This window comes from Antedon mediterranea, chromosome 8, assembly GCF_964355755.1.
Source record: "Antedon mediterranea chromosome 8, ecAntMedi1.1, whole genome shotgun sequence".
In the NCBI taxonomy this organism is placed as follows: domain Eukaryota; kingdom Metazoa; phylum Echinodermata; class Crinoidea; order Comatulida; family Antedonidae; genus Antedon; species Antedon mediterranea.
The window spans coordinates 8,584,000-8,599,498 of NC_092677.1; the positions used below are offsets into that span (position 1 = coordinate 8,584,000).

The 15,499-nt window shown below is 32.2% G+C and overlaps 1 protein-coding gene across 1 annotated transcript; it reads right to left on the reverse strand.

The window, feature by feature from the left end:
* Nucleotides 1-643: 643 nt before the first annotated feature.
* Nucleotides 644-9,671, reverse strand: LOC140057090 (nicastrin-like). The gene is made up of 14 exons (XM_072102628.1): nucleotides 9,585-9,671; nucleotides 8,747-8,839; nucleotides 8,273-8,396; nucleotides 7,777-7,910; nucleotides 7,507-7,622; nucleotides 6,454-6,870; nucleotides 5,655-5,861; nucleotides 5,061-5,227; nucleotides 4,415-4,502; nucleotides 3,856-3,960; nucleotides 3,400-3,487; nucleotides 2,676-2,830; nucleotides 2,094-2,303; nucleotides 644-1,867 (listed from the first exon to the last, which is right to left on the reverse strand). The coding sequence occupies exons 1-14, from the start codon at nucleotides 9,646-9,648 to the stop codon at nucleotides 1,769-1,771; spliced, it is 2,067 nt and encodes a 688-aa protein (XP_071958729.1). The 5' UTR covers nucleotides 9,649-9,671; the 3' UTR covers nucleotides 644-1,768.
* Between the last annotated feature and the right edge of the window lie 5,828 nt (nucleotides 9,672-15,499).

Consider the following 15,499-nt stretch of genomic DNA (forward strand, 5'->3'; position numbering starts at 1 on the left):
CGTAAACTTGTTGTTTTTGGCTTGAAATTTCGACTTCTAAGTGAATAACTTCAATATACTTTGATATGGTCAATTTAAATTTAGAATATTTTGACTTTCATTTTTTTGTGTTTTAAGGGACAATACATCTTTAAGCTATTGAACAAGTTAAGCCTGTTTTCCACTAGGAGAATTCATTCATGCGTATCAAACATTCTCAAGCTCTGATTGGTTGCACATGAAATAAGTACATGATAAATGCAGTGGATGTATTGTATGAATAGAGCACATAAACTAACATGGGTTTTCCCCTGTGTGATGATCATGCAGTGGCTATAGTGAGTAGTCTAATCAGCATTTGCTCAGTCAAGGCCAAAGCGAGATAAGGAAAAGATGTTAAATATAATTATTAATATAAAAAATTAAATAACTACCAACCGATGATCTGAATAGGGTATTAGTTGGGTCCCATCAGTTTAATTGGGGTTCTATAACTGTATACTGTAGTTGACTGGCATGTATTTAAATATGTGGCCTAATTGTTTTCCATCCTGCTAAGTAAACTGACATTACATTGCAAATTTTAAATACCAGTCACAATTGCCTTATGACTCGGTTCACTTACAGTAGTCCTTGTGTTTACACAATTAAACAATACAACCGATTAAAACAATGAGTTTTTCTTTATTAAACAATTTATTAAATAATATTCACTGAAAACCACAGAGGATTTAAATTAGGCTGATTTAATTCCTCCATGGAAAAACAAAAACATTTTTTTTTATTTCTTTAAATAGTGCATCTCCCTCAAAATGAAAAAATCATGCATTGTAGACAACATAATAGTTTGCTCGTAGGAAAAGTGACTAACTGCTACAGCTCAACCTTGCCCAGAAAGCTTCAAGTTCATTTACTAGGTGGGGACCAGTCTATACAAGCCCAAGTAATATAAATTTCCTATTCAAGTTTGCAGCATCAAATGACCTAAAATTGTCTTCAAATACTAATACGCAGTTAACAATTTCCATAATTTTAACTTAAAATCACAAATACATGAAATAAATAAATCTATCAATCTGCCAACTCTCTAGATTATAAAGAAATGTACAAAAAACAAATATTGAATGTTTCTACGCTTTAAATTTCCATTAAAATTTCCAAAAGTATATTTACACCTATTTATTAAATACTTTCATAGAAGGAAATTCTTCAATAAATTCAATAGAAGAAACAAATAGTACATTATTTTGTTTATATTGGTCACATGATTTAAATTATGCAGGTACAATTAACTATTATCTCGGATAATAAATGCGATAAAATCTAGAAATTGCCTTTTTAAGGTATTTGAGCCTTAAATTTCAAACTAAGTTGCATGTAAAGTGCCCTCTAATTTGTTTTAGTTTTTGGCCTAGTATAGTATTTTTATTATACACCATTTTTTCAACTGATACTATGGTTGGGCAATATAAACACTTTTAAAAGGCTTTATTATGGATATATCTAAAGCTCTATCTACACTTTATGTGAGTGTCCATATATGGATATGATGACGTCATATCACTACCACATTTGGGCACTTTACACTAGTTTAATAGTGTTGACAGAGATTTAGTTTGAGTTATGAGACATAAACACTTGATGATTCAAACCAAGCATTTTGTAAAGCATATAAAATTATGTGCGTATTCCATCACAAAGTTGACTGTTTGTCTCTTTTATACTTTTCCTGGTGTAACACCTGATTAGGACTCAAGGTTAAACAAAAGTACTGCTTCATACTCATTCTTTACTCCCTGTTAAAGATGGTTGATCCCTTAGCATTCAGGAAGTAGATAAGTGGAAACGATATTAGCATGATGACCATTCCAATTGAAAATATTAGCGACTGAAAGAAAAACAAAAATATTAAATATAGAAGCTATACGTAAGTGATTTGACCAATCACACCAATTGCAGCTGTCTCAACTTATTTCATTTTGTTGAAACACATGTTGTACCCTACTAGTGTTTATTTTCTTCATACTTTTTGTATTACGTACATTTCAAGTATTTTTTAAATGCAATTCTTTGACCTGCTACTTCCTACCTACTAAATCAATCATTTTTTTTACCTCCTGCTCACGGCTTGGTTTTAAGAATAATCTAGCAGTATAAGCGTTCCATACACTCTCAGTCCATGTTGAGTATTTCTCAGAACTCCACTGAGGAAAGTCTTCAACATCCTCCACAAATGCAGGAGATACAGCAATTGTATAGCCAGTGGCACTTTGTACACATATACCATTCAAGTTTGGACCTTGCATATATGAAAAACTATACATCTAGATAAAAAGAATAGGTCATTGTGGGTTGGCAGGTATTATTTGTTGACACACGCACAATGTAGGGTTGAGGCAGGGTCACCGAATTTTAGAGTCTTTTACCAACCTAAAGCTAAGTTCACACTAAGCCCGGATCCGATCTAGTCTGGTGGTTGGTTTAAAATTTGAGTGTAGTGTTTAAGAATACAAGATTCATACAACAGATTCTGCATAAAACATGTGTGTGATTGAAAAAAACTTCATTGCTCTCCACGCATTGATTGATATGTTTCTAAGTCGTCAGTAGTCACAAATCAAAAGCTCCCTAATACCATTGTGATGTACAATCTGAACATGCATTATTCATAAATAAAAAATTATTTTTATGCATACCTCATTTTCATCATCATTTTTACATTTATCTTTATCTTCTTTATCAATGTTTTTGATGTCAAGTGCTATAAAGTATGATAAAAGATTATGTACCAATTTTACATAATTGCTGGTGGTACGGTGCACTCCAATATAGAATTGATAAGGCACATCAGCTAAAAAAATGAGAAAAAAACAACCTTTTGTTAGAAAAAATTAATAATCATCAGAATGGAAGGATTGTCTTCCCTTTAAACTATGCTTTATCTCCACATGTAAAATTATTAGGCAAATATTGTATCATGAAAAATAGGTTAATTCTAGAAGGAACAATTATACAGCCTTCATGTGTCCACACATGTGTATCACAGAATTTACCTCGAGAGGAGATTCATCGTGAGCTAACTTACACACATACAGTTAAGACAAGGAATGGCCTGGTTTAATGTTTTAAAAGTAATATATATGCATTATTATTACAAAATGTCAACAATTGAAGGGAATGGGTCTTTAATCAGCCTGATATAGGGGGCTAATTTAGTTTACTGAGGTAACCCCCTACTCGAATGATGAACTGGGTACATACTTTTAAACTATGCACACTACTGTTTAAAGTCCGAAAAATTTGTTCCACTTGTTAGGAGTGCCCGATATTAATGGCTTATTAGGTATGTTAAACAGCGCCCCTGCCTTAACCGCTTGACCCACTTATTATTACTTTCTTTGCATAATGTTGTGTACTTACATAATACATTAGAATCTTCCTCATCTAGAACAGACTGAAATAATCTACATGTAGGTTTATATAGGAAACAATAAATGAGTTCACCAGTCTGTGGAGAAAACAAAACATATATATTATTTTAATTTCTTGTATTCATACAGCATTTTATATTTTAATCTTTGCTTGATTAATGCCTGTGACAGATCTAGAAATGTTACAAGTTTAATAAAAATGTACAGAAACTATAGAACAATGGATCCCACGCAGGTACAAAAAAAAAAAAAATGTACAAATAATAACAAAACCAATATATACTATATATTTTATTTCATATTTAATTCCTTATAAAAATGTCATAAATGTAATTCAAAAACTATGATTAAAGCATGTGAATTTACTCACAATATGTAAATAAAAGTTAAAAAAATACCCTGTTAAATACATAAAACAGTCATTTGTGTATTAAGCAGTACTTACAATAGAATGGTTTGCAGTAGTTAAATTATATGCTTCATCAGATGTGCTACCACCAGCTTCTAAATACAATGCTTTAGCAATACCAGTTGCTACATTATTTAAATTCTGAAAAGCAAATAAAATATTCTTTATATTATCAATAATCATTGTATTTATTTTATTTCCAAATCCAACCAACAGCCAGAAATTCCAAGCCACTTATAGTGGTCTAGAAAAGCTGACATCAAAACCAAAAAAATCCATGTAAAAGTCTTGATTTTTCGGCCCTTAATAATAACCCTGTATTCATTATTACTGAGTATCAACACACTGCAGAACAGTGGTAACAACAAATAACAACTTCAATGTACTACATTGTAAATCAAATTTCAAATATATAATTAAACACATTAGTACAAACACACCTACAATCAAATACCCGTTTCACATTGCCTAGAAAACGCTGGAGTTTAAACACACCTCATGGTGTCAACAACTGGTGTGGATTCTGGTGTGTGTAAACTCTTTGCTAGGCGATGTGAAAGGTGAAAATTAACACATTTTAGAATGTTGTACATACATCTGTTAGAACACCTTCTGTTTCTTCTTGTCCATCTGTGAAATTTAATCCTAGAAGCGCCGCCACTTCAAAACGACTGTTATAAAATCTAAAATATAGAAAAGACTAATTATTATTACCACGTCCTTTGAATAAGACGTAAAGCTGTTGGTCCCGTGTAAATAAAGTGCATGTTACAGAACATGGTACTGTATACTATTTGAAAACAGGTTTGGATTGTCGCCGAGTGTGCTGATACGAGTAGGCAGTGGTGGTTGGCGCTAGCTGCACTGATGGCTGCCATTGGTCTGTGGAAAGCCTAATTTAAACGCTGTCACTTTTTCGGTTTAACTTGAGGATAATTTTAAGGGTATTGTATTGTTTGAAGGTTTGCATGGCATATGTCGATATAAAGTTTGCGATACACCACATACATACAGTTTTGCAAAGAACTGTCGAGTTTCTCAACAATCTCACTTCTGAAACGTCAAGAAACTCAACAGTTTTTTTTTCACAAATATATATATATACGTGGTGTACCGCAAACTTTATATCGAGATAAAGGTATTGATTATACAATAATTTACCTTTCGACATTAACCATATTTACAAAAAACTTTATTACAGAAAAAGATTATCAGAATTTAAAGAAGAGAGAGATAAGCACCTGTTATTATATTCTCTTTGATGATCAGATATTACAACACCTGGGATGGTGTTATCTTCACGTAAAAAGCTTTGAAATGACGCTGGTGGCAGGCCTTGTCCATCAGGAGCCTTTTCTAGTTTTACTTCTGTAGACTCAAAACCAATTTTTAAATTGTTGATAAATTCCTAGAAAAAAAAACATCATATATACATTTGAAATGAATGAAATACTACTGTAGCCTAGCAATACTGCTGAAATGAAAAAAAAAGAACAAAAAACAAGAAAATTTCAACCGAACTTGAATATTCTGATTAGTGTATGCACACGGCACAAAAAACTAAATTTGAACTTTATAGTATGCTAATGTGATTGAATAGGAAATCTGGCAATGGGATGTAAAGTCGTTAGTCCTATGCACATACATCACGCATTTACACTATAAAAAATGAGTAGGGAATCATCTCTGTGTGCTGACCATGGTAGGCACTGCGATGAAGTTAGATCAGAGAAGGCGCTGCACTGTGTCTGCCGTGAGTTCATAGTTCGCAAATTCAAATTTCTTGTTATACAACGACAATTACATTTTGTAAAACATCACTCAATTATACTTACACTCGTTTTGCTTGAAGGTGTTTTGTCGTGATGCGCATAGTATTTCTCGTTGTCTGGTAGACCTAGCTGCCTAAGCTCCAGAAACATTGCAATATTTGTGAGATTTACTAAAGCTGGTTGCTCCTTTGCTTTGTTCATTTTCACGGGATATTGTCCTCTTAACATATCGAATACAGTTCGTGATGAGCCAATGTAGTCATAACTTTCCTGAATTTATACAATAATTATAGTAATTTATAAGGGGAACATTTGTCAGAATGATTCCACTGCAGTGTTTAATCATGATTTTGGGAGTTAACACACTTTAATACTTTTAGTGACAGAGCCTCGTAAATCTATACAAACTAAAATTATACTTTATTGCAGTAAAAAAAAAATTTGGTGGCATGATTTTGACATGATCTCTAAACATACACATTAACATTTCTGCACCAACATTTTTGTATATATACGTAAAATATTAAAAATTTATTATATTTCATTTACGTATATCCAAATTCAAGCAAATGTTTAATTATTTTGTGTACAGTATATCTATTTATTGATGATTTTAATAATTTGTGTTTTGCTATATTACTAAGTTGAATGGAATATTATAGCATAGAAATGTTTGTGTTGTTCTTGTGTTGTTTTAGTGCTTTCTTTGTTGGTGCAAATTTTCTGTACTGTATTTTTATTTATATATGATGATATGCCAGTTTTTCAAACAAAATTCTTTTTAATGGACAAAATAAAGATACTATGACTATAGTGATAGGTGACAGAGAGAAGCGTATTAAAATGTTTTTTTTAAACTTACTCCATGGAAAAATTCAAACATTATAGTCTTACTAAGACTATTCCTTTGCGCTGTATTAAGACGGCCAAGAGCGTACGCCGCTGATAGTAACGTGATGAAACTTGTAGCTGCAAGTTCCACACCAGGTTCTGGTGTTACATCATAAAACAAGCTTGTAGAATCTAATGGCGCTGCTGCTATGATCACAGATTCCTGTTTGTGCGGATTTGTCTTATTTGTACCCGTCAGTGTGCCATATACGTTGCTGTCGGAGAGTGGATCGCAATACCGAACTTCTTCAATGTTTGTCGGTTGGTGTGTTCGTCGCATACACGTTTCCGTATCCACTGCTCCGTGCATAAAGTCCATTAGTTCAACTGCGCATAAAGGATACTCGCGTGCCTTACCTTTGTCTGGTATATTCTTATCAAAGTAACACTAAACAGATAAAATATATTAAAAGGGAAATATTAGGTTTTAAAAAACTGCTTTTACATTACTGCTTTTTAAGACCAACGCACAATTTTAACTGGCAAGAGATGATTTAAAATCATGAACTGATTGAGAATAAATAGTGATGTGGCACAGACTAGCTGATCATGGAGGTATAGTATTACAAAAAAACACATTAAATCTGATTTTAGTTGAGTCTTTTAAATAGACTGCGTGTGCAGCAAGACCATACATAGCATGTGCGATAATGTTTTTAATCTCATGCCCTTTTTAAAAATATTGTCAAATGAAAACAACAGTATTGAATGAATTAAGATATGAACCCAATTTACTAATTACAAATAATAATAATATCCTGCATTCCTCTAAGCGCTGTACATAAACTAATACGAAAAAAGGGATTCCAACCATGCCAAAATAAAAAATAACCCAAACCGAAGTGTTATAATATATTATATGACTATATATACGAGTACAATTTTGGCCAAATTCAAACATAATACTCTAATATGCAATTGCAATTCTATAAATTGATATGTAATCTGAGTTAATCCCACATCTTCTTTAAGGTTTTCCAAATGTTACATAATATGTCTTTTTATTTAAGATTACACTACTTACTTTAAGAATGCTCTCGACTTCCTTCTCATCTAACAGGGAAAATATTGGTATGTTGAAATCATGAGCAACTAAATTTGTTCCAGCTACATTCCACTTCATATCACAAGCGCCATAGCCTACAAATGAATAACAACCAATGATGTCACCCAATCAGTGTGATGACTTTAAAGCTCTGTGTACACTATCAAAATATGTGATTGTGCACATATCATGATGTCATATCACTACCATATTTGGACGCATCACACTTTTTTTTCCCACTCCACTTACCATATCCTTTGTTAGGACATGCCTGGTCTGGAGAGAATGAGAATGTCTCATTCATAACCTGATTCTCTACATGTGTGTGTATCACCATCATTCCATTTATTTTACTTGAATTCATTAGAGCATTAATTACTTCTCTGCAAAGAAATTAAATAAGTAAAAATGTTATTAGTAGGTAATGTGTAATGAATACATGAAATTCATTAAAAAGAATTTTAAATAACTTTTTTATTATTTGTAATTTAAATATTTACCATTTTGATCTGTATTGAAATAAACAGTGTAATTACAGACGTTACAGTCAGAACAATTTTACAGTGGCTAGATTTTAATTTGTCCACAGTTGGTTCGAAGAAGTTGCTGATTTGATTGTACAACCGTTGAACAATTACAATAGGGAGTTTTAAATTGCACAAGAGTATGAAAAAAAAACAACTGATAATCTGCACATGCTCACAAACCAATTAGCATTGTGATAGCAAACCTAAAGTAAACTTACAATGTAAACATGTGTGGTGTTAATATTGGCATGTATGGTTCATGAGGTCCAGTATGTAGTAGCCAGTCGAGGTCTTCATATTCTTGGATGTAATGCACGACACCTGTGTTACCATTCATATCACCTGACAAATTAAGTACAAAAATTAGGTTTAAAATTTTACACATCATTCAATCACTGAAAACTGAATACAATTGGGTTGGTCTACATTGTTGAGAATCTAAAAATTCTCTTTTTTGCTGTTAACGTGCATCAGTACCATATGAGACAATTTAATTGCATTCAAATCTATCTATTAACTCTCCTTGTTCACTCTTGAGTTTTTATTTATATTATTTTGAATTTAATTCTATAATTTGTACTTTTTAAAAAATTGTAAAAAACATAAAAAGTTTTTTTGTATGATAAATATTTGCATACGCCTAGACAACAAGATTTGTTTGTTTTATAGGGCCAAATAAAAACAACACATACTTGAACATCCTGTTTGGCCATTTCGGTTAAACCTTCTTACACATGGTGAAAAGCTATCAATATCTTTGTATATCAAATCTAGAGTCTTCCGATCTGTGAAATAAAGAGGAAAATAAACACATTTCTTTTGTTTATTATAATTTGTATTTATAACAGTGTATGTTTATCATTATCAAATTAAATTTGTTGTAACATAAATAATAAATCTGTAAAAAACCGCCACCATGCCACCAAGATCATATGCGACTCATTGGTTAATAATAATACTCTCGGCCTGCAATCGAGAGGTTGCAGGTTCAAATCCGTCGTTATACCATATAAATTAAATGAATGAGTAGGCCTAGACTACAGGTAGGCAGTCTCCCATGAGACCTATTATTTTTAATAGGCCTACTACTAGCCTAAAATAGTACTAGCTAGGCCTGTATGTACTGTAGTCTAGATAGACTAGGCCTAGCCTAGCTAGGCTAGATAGGCCTAGGGCCTAGGTCTAATTAATAATAATAATTTACATTTATTATGTGTGGGCCTAGGAGGCCTAGATCAAAATAATTGGAATTATTTAATACTGGCGTTATCGATAACAAACTTTTATTATCAAAAAAGCAACCATGGTATTTTATTTTATAATTGCGCTAGGCTAAGCCGAGTAGTAAAAGGCCAGCTGGGAAACCATTTCAAACGGAAGGATTATCCGCGTCAGCCGTCGTCTGTTTCAGGAAGGCCAGCCTAACTTTTTCGGGGTTAATTTTAAGAGTAGAATACAGCATCGGAGTGCTTAAAATAAAACAGTATTGTTAATTAAGCATTACGACATTCATTATAAACCATAACTTACCAGAAAACACACAATTTAACAACAATAAACAACAAAGAGCACTGAGATACTTCCGCACTGCCATTTTAACGATGACTAACTTTGTATTTTTAATACTTACGAGTGAGCCCTCTATAGTTATGACGGACTCAAACTTTGTTGGAAGGACCAAGCTTGCCAAGCTTAGAATTACAGTAGGCCTAATGAATACATTGTATCAAGAAGGTACATTGAAAAATAGTATAAATTAAATTAGAACATTTTAATTTGTTACCACTACTGTACGGTTAACCATGTACCACCGCTATTGAAAAATGCAAATATTGGCGTACAAAAGGTGGGATAAATTAGGCCTAGTGAGAGCTTAAAATAATTAATGTTGTATATTATATTTTTAAGCAAGTTCAAAGGTTATTAAAAAAAAAACTATAAAAAAAAACAGCGGGAAAGAGAACCTAACATACGGGTTCTGTCCTACCATCTCAGACTCGACTACTTAGACAGCACGAGAGGCGAAATAAGATGCAGGTAAGTTTAGATGTTTTGTTTCGAAAATATACGCAAATCGAACGTAAATATTGCATCAGCTGTACTGAAGAACAACCTGTATTATCCAAGAATAATAGCTAATAATTTATTTCACTGAAATACTAAAGTACGATTCGAAATAAAGTTTTAGTTTGATGTGATTCCCGAAGAAGCCATGTCGTTGGCACCATCCGGCGCGCGGCTACGGTTCGAGAACAACTCAACACACTGAACTTGAGTGTTCAGAACAAATTACAAAGAAAATTAATTAAAATAATTACACAGTTATTCAGTATTCGCTGATATATTATCCCGATAATCAATTGATTTACGCATTGTTTGCATTCTTTTATAATCCAATTCCAAATTCAGATCGTTCTAATTTTTTGAGTTAAAAATATGGTTTCAGATATTTTTTAAAGAAAAGTAAATCAGACGCCGCCATGACTCGCCATGTTTCCAGATTTTGTTTTCGTTGATGTTTATTTTACGTAGGCCTATTTGTGTTTTGTATAGCCATACGGTTGTTGAAACTTAGAATAAAATAATTATTAAATATCAATTAAATGTATTTTATAATCTATCAATTTGTATTGATAGAGTTATTCAGCTAAATATGAATTATTTTGTTATGTTGAAAGCCACTCAAACCATGGACCTATAGGTCATGCACCAACTAAAGCAGCAGGAGGCGAGCGTACGTGTCTACGTCACACGGTCACGTCACACGGTTGTTGTTGACGGTGGGTAGTTTGCGATAGTGTGACTGCTCAGTACTACTACTGTAGAGTACTTAAACGAAGGGAATTATTTCTTTTGTTCATCTTCATTATCTGTAATAAAGATATAACTTTTTATTTTTTTTTTTTTTTTTTGTGAGATTCACTCACCTTTATTTCATAATTTTGTTATACTTATTTTGAATAAATACATTTCTGTGTAATCAATCAATTATTGTTTATTAGGTTATATGCATGCATTCATGCATATAACCTCTTGATTCTGTCAGAATCTTTATTTATTTCTTTATTTATTTATTTATTTATTCTTTCCTTAGCACTATTTGTCCGTCAATTATCTTGATACCAGTTTCATCTAACTAAGTCAATTTTTCAGAGTATATTCCTTATGGCCAGGAATCGATGTGGTTATGTTTTCACGATGCGCAATCAAAAATTACGCGGTCTACGCGCGATTTAACGAAATCACGTTTGTAATCATATCTTCACAAGCATGAATCACAATTAAACAAAATTTGGTACTCATAAATTTCAGGTCATATTTCATCATATGGCAATACAATTACGTGCGTAGCGCATATAACGCATGCGTACGCGCGCTTAAAATGTTGAAAATTGTCAGAATTTATTTTCGATGAAATTAGAGTACGTTTCAGGCAATTTTAAGCGTTTAAAAAATTGCCATGAGTGCGCAGATTATTGCACGCGCACTGCGCGTCAAACGTTAATGCGCACTGTTTTTGTCCGATTACTGTTGTATAACCTTTCTTTAATAATATCATCATATTTTATTCACTTTTCAACGCGAAACAGCGTTATACGAGCACGTCAAAAGTGACAGGCTACGCACGTATAAGTTAACAAAATGGTGAAAATATGCTAAATTTTAAAATTAATATATATCGTTACAATGCTCGGGAACACCTATTTTTTATTTAATTTTCTTGAAGTGTATGTATCATATGTATGATTTATTATGAAATTAGAAGAACAAAAGTTGATTAAGTCATCATTAATGGCATATTAAATTTAACAAAATTAATTTCGACAATCAAACAAATTATAACATTTTCTTAGGCCAAAATAACAAACTTAACATTAACTTTCTTCCTTAAGAAGTTCATATATTAAAGTTAAAAGTATATAGTTTGACAGTGCATCATTTTTTTAAATTTTTAAAGATGTCATCATAGTAAAACATTATAATTCATTGCGGTATGTAATAATCTATCTGCACCAAAGTGGTTACTGCATAGTAAATACACGGAGGAATTTTTCCATAACTTTTAGTCAGTTGTGTATGGCTCGGTGTTCTTTGCTCGTGTCTATAGCAGTCAAGTACCGAGTTCGAGTCTCACCTTGGGAAACCAAACGAAATAACATTTTTTTTATTATCCGTATTGGTTGTTCAATTATATTTCTTAGTGTATAGATTATACACATGATTTATAATGAAATCTAAATAAAAACACAAATGTGGTTTATGACATTATATACGCAGAAAGATCTTTGATCGGATTATGATACCGGCTATTGTATTTGCGTTAGCAAGATCCTGTCATATATTATAAATAACTAATGATTCTGAGAAAATCAATCAATCAATATATCTTAAATCAATCAATTATCTTTATTTGAATCAATGCATATAACCTATAATTCGTCATAGTGACGAATTAAATCTAGTCTTATTTTGTTTTTGCATTTACAGTATATAATGAATACAGGTGCCAAACACTAATTTTGAACAGCCTGAGTGATATTCTGAAAATTAATTTTATAATATATAATATACATACATTTCTTTTTATAAATCCAAAGGCAAATTACTGAAAAAAATGACAATGCTGTGGGTATCAGTGGCTGGATCTCAATGGAGATACAAAAATAAAAAGCGAAAAGCTAAATCAAAACGATAAAGTAAACAGCCAGAAAAGTTAGCAGAGCTTTCGGGCAACACTAGCCCTTCATCAGTGCATTTCAGTGCATTTCTTTTTATATTTATTTTAAATGTTAAGTTTCCCATATCAATAAATATAAATTATACAATTCATTATTAAAATATTTTTTTTTTTAAAGTTTTAAATGAAAACACAACAACTCAGCTACACATTAGTTGTAATTGTCTTTAGTAACTAAATTTTTTTAAATGTATGTTTGCATTATTTACGTTTATGCACAGAATTGAGTGGATTATTCACATCTTCACAATAATGAAAAATAAAATCAATAAATAACATAAAATAAATCAGTATTAATAAAATACATTCATAGTATGCTCCTGTACAAGGATACTCTTAAATATGACCCATGGGTTTTTACAGATTGGTTTATTTTGTGCTGACAATATTTTTATTATGTATTTAGAGTAAAGAGCAATTGAATATAATTTGTTCTTTATGCTCTATTCACAACCAAAAACTAATTCCTTAAAAGAACAGGTACAATTTTATAATGTTTTAAAAATATCTCCAATCTTTTCCCATAGTAAAACATTACACTTACATTTGAAAAACATATGGTTTCATCTTCTGGTATTTCACATAATTCACATTTTTTTGTATTTTAAATTTCCATTTATTTTTGTATATTTGTAGGTATAATTCTAAGCAGTAAGTTTTGCATATTTTTTACTTTTTTTTTACCAAATGTCAAACCAACATTATACTAATTTCATTTTTTCAACTTGGGAACGGTAATGAGGGAAACAAATATGCTATCAATTAGACTTGAATATATCTGTTATATTTTTAATTTTAAAATCCTGCTTAGATATTCATCTGGATTTAATTTGACACTGTTTCTTTAACATTTGTTATCAAATCCAGCCAACATTTAGGAATAGCTTGTATAAATGTAGCATATTCACTAATCCAGTTTCTTTTGGCTTCTAATTGTAACAGAATTTCACCTGGGTACATATGTCTAAACTACTGAATCTCCACATTTTATAAAACAAAGCTTTGTTTTTACATACAATTTCCTAATTTCCACATAGGTTTTCATTGTTAACATAAGTATATAGGCCTATCCTATAGTTGAATTGTGATATATACAGGTTTAATTATATAGCTAATTTACATTTAAATATAAAACTGGCCGAGGCATAGATAGGAACCTAGGCCAAAAAAAGCCATTTTACTTTTAATATTAAAAAAACTGTGTTGGTCCTAGGCCTTCCTCTTATTAGGGTAGTTAAAATAAACGAACAGCAAATAATTAATTAAATAAAAGAATGTGCTATTATATATCAAATGATTAAAGGGGGATTCTGGGTTTAAAATTGCTTTTAAATATCGTTTATTTATTAAATAAAAAATATTATAACAATATAGACATGTCAGAATGAAGAAGTAATAACGAGAAATTAAAAAAATTAAATTTCATATACATTTTAGGGTAAATTCATGGAAAGTCTGTTTTTCAGCAGCTTAGGGAAGCTCATTAATATTCATGAGATATTCACAAAATCACGTCACCAGTGGATTCCAAACTCGCGACGTCATGTACGTTGTCTTTGTCAACTAATTTACATCTCTCTCCCCTGTCAAACGACGACCACCCGATCATTGTGAAATACATTTTTTGTAGATTTTCTAAGCTAGGCCTAAAGTGTAATAATAACAGTAGTAGCATATATTTATTTGACATTTAATGAAATACAAAATTTAGTACAGATTACGGAGTCATAAATTATACTATTTTTATACCTCTATAGTACAGATCGTATTATCGGCTTCACGTACAATACTACTCGAGGCTTAGCCTAATGGGCGAGAGCCATTCTGACTAGGGATTCCATGCCACGATGGCTACGTTAAAACAGTGGGGCCCATCCCTAGCTAGCCTACTACTAGACGATTGGCCCATAAATAACAAAACCCATCCTATCAACCAAACTCATAAACAATCTAAACCTAAAACGTTCTACAAAATCGGCTGTAAATATTAAAGCAAAACAAGGTCCGATCGCCGTCCACACGTATGGTGTCCCGATCGTCTAAAATAAAATAGGCTTAGTTTACTCTCCAAAAAAGCGGATACTCATGCATCAAGCAAGTAGACCAGGTAGTAGGAAGGAGACCTAGCCGATCCGGGGTGTGTAGAAAGCGACGACCTCGAATTGGACGACCCCAACGACCCGGTCGACCTCGAATTGAACGACCTCGAATTGAACGACCCATAACACGAAACCGACGACCCCTATAGCCTAGCCTAGCCTAGGCCTAAGTGTGGTATAACATCCCGAAGCCGAACATAGCCAAAGATCTTTAAACTATACCTTATTATATAATACTCGCAAGCAAGCAATTGATTGAAAAAATACAGAAATATCGCCATTTGATACTGATTGTGTCGACACGAACAAACGAAAAGATATGGAACGCCAAGAGTGCATCATTAAAACTGCATTCGACATATTAAAAATAAATTAAAAAGAAATAAATATTATACAATACATGGTTAAACCATGGACGTATAATTACATCTCGTCTTCTTATAACGAACACTATAGGCCTACCAAGCAGCGTAACATGTGCATGGGGGGATATGACCGGTTGGGCCGCCGACAAATTGAGCCGCCGGTAATTTCTATGAAACGGCCAGTGCGTCTTTTACGACATTTCGCGTAGTGATAGAGTGGTGTCCTAGTAGGCCCTACATAAG

Excerpts from the sequence above, each read along its gene's own strand:
- LOC140057090 (XM_072102628.1), bottom strand. The coding sequence starts at position 9,648 with ATGGCAGTGCGGAAGTATCTCAGTGCTCTTTGTTGTTTATTGTTGTTA. Across the intron at positions 6,871-7,506 it reads AAGTCGAGAGCATTCTTAAA|TGTTACTTTGATAAGAATAT; the intron begins GTAAGTAGTGTA and ends TTATCTGTTTAG. Across the intron at positions 5,228-5,654 it reads CACCTTCAAGCAAAACGAGT|GAATTTATCAACAATTTAAA; the intron begins GTAAGTATAATT and ends TTTTTTTTCTAG.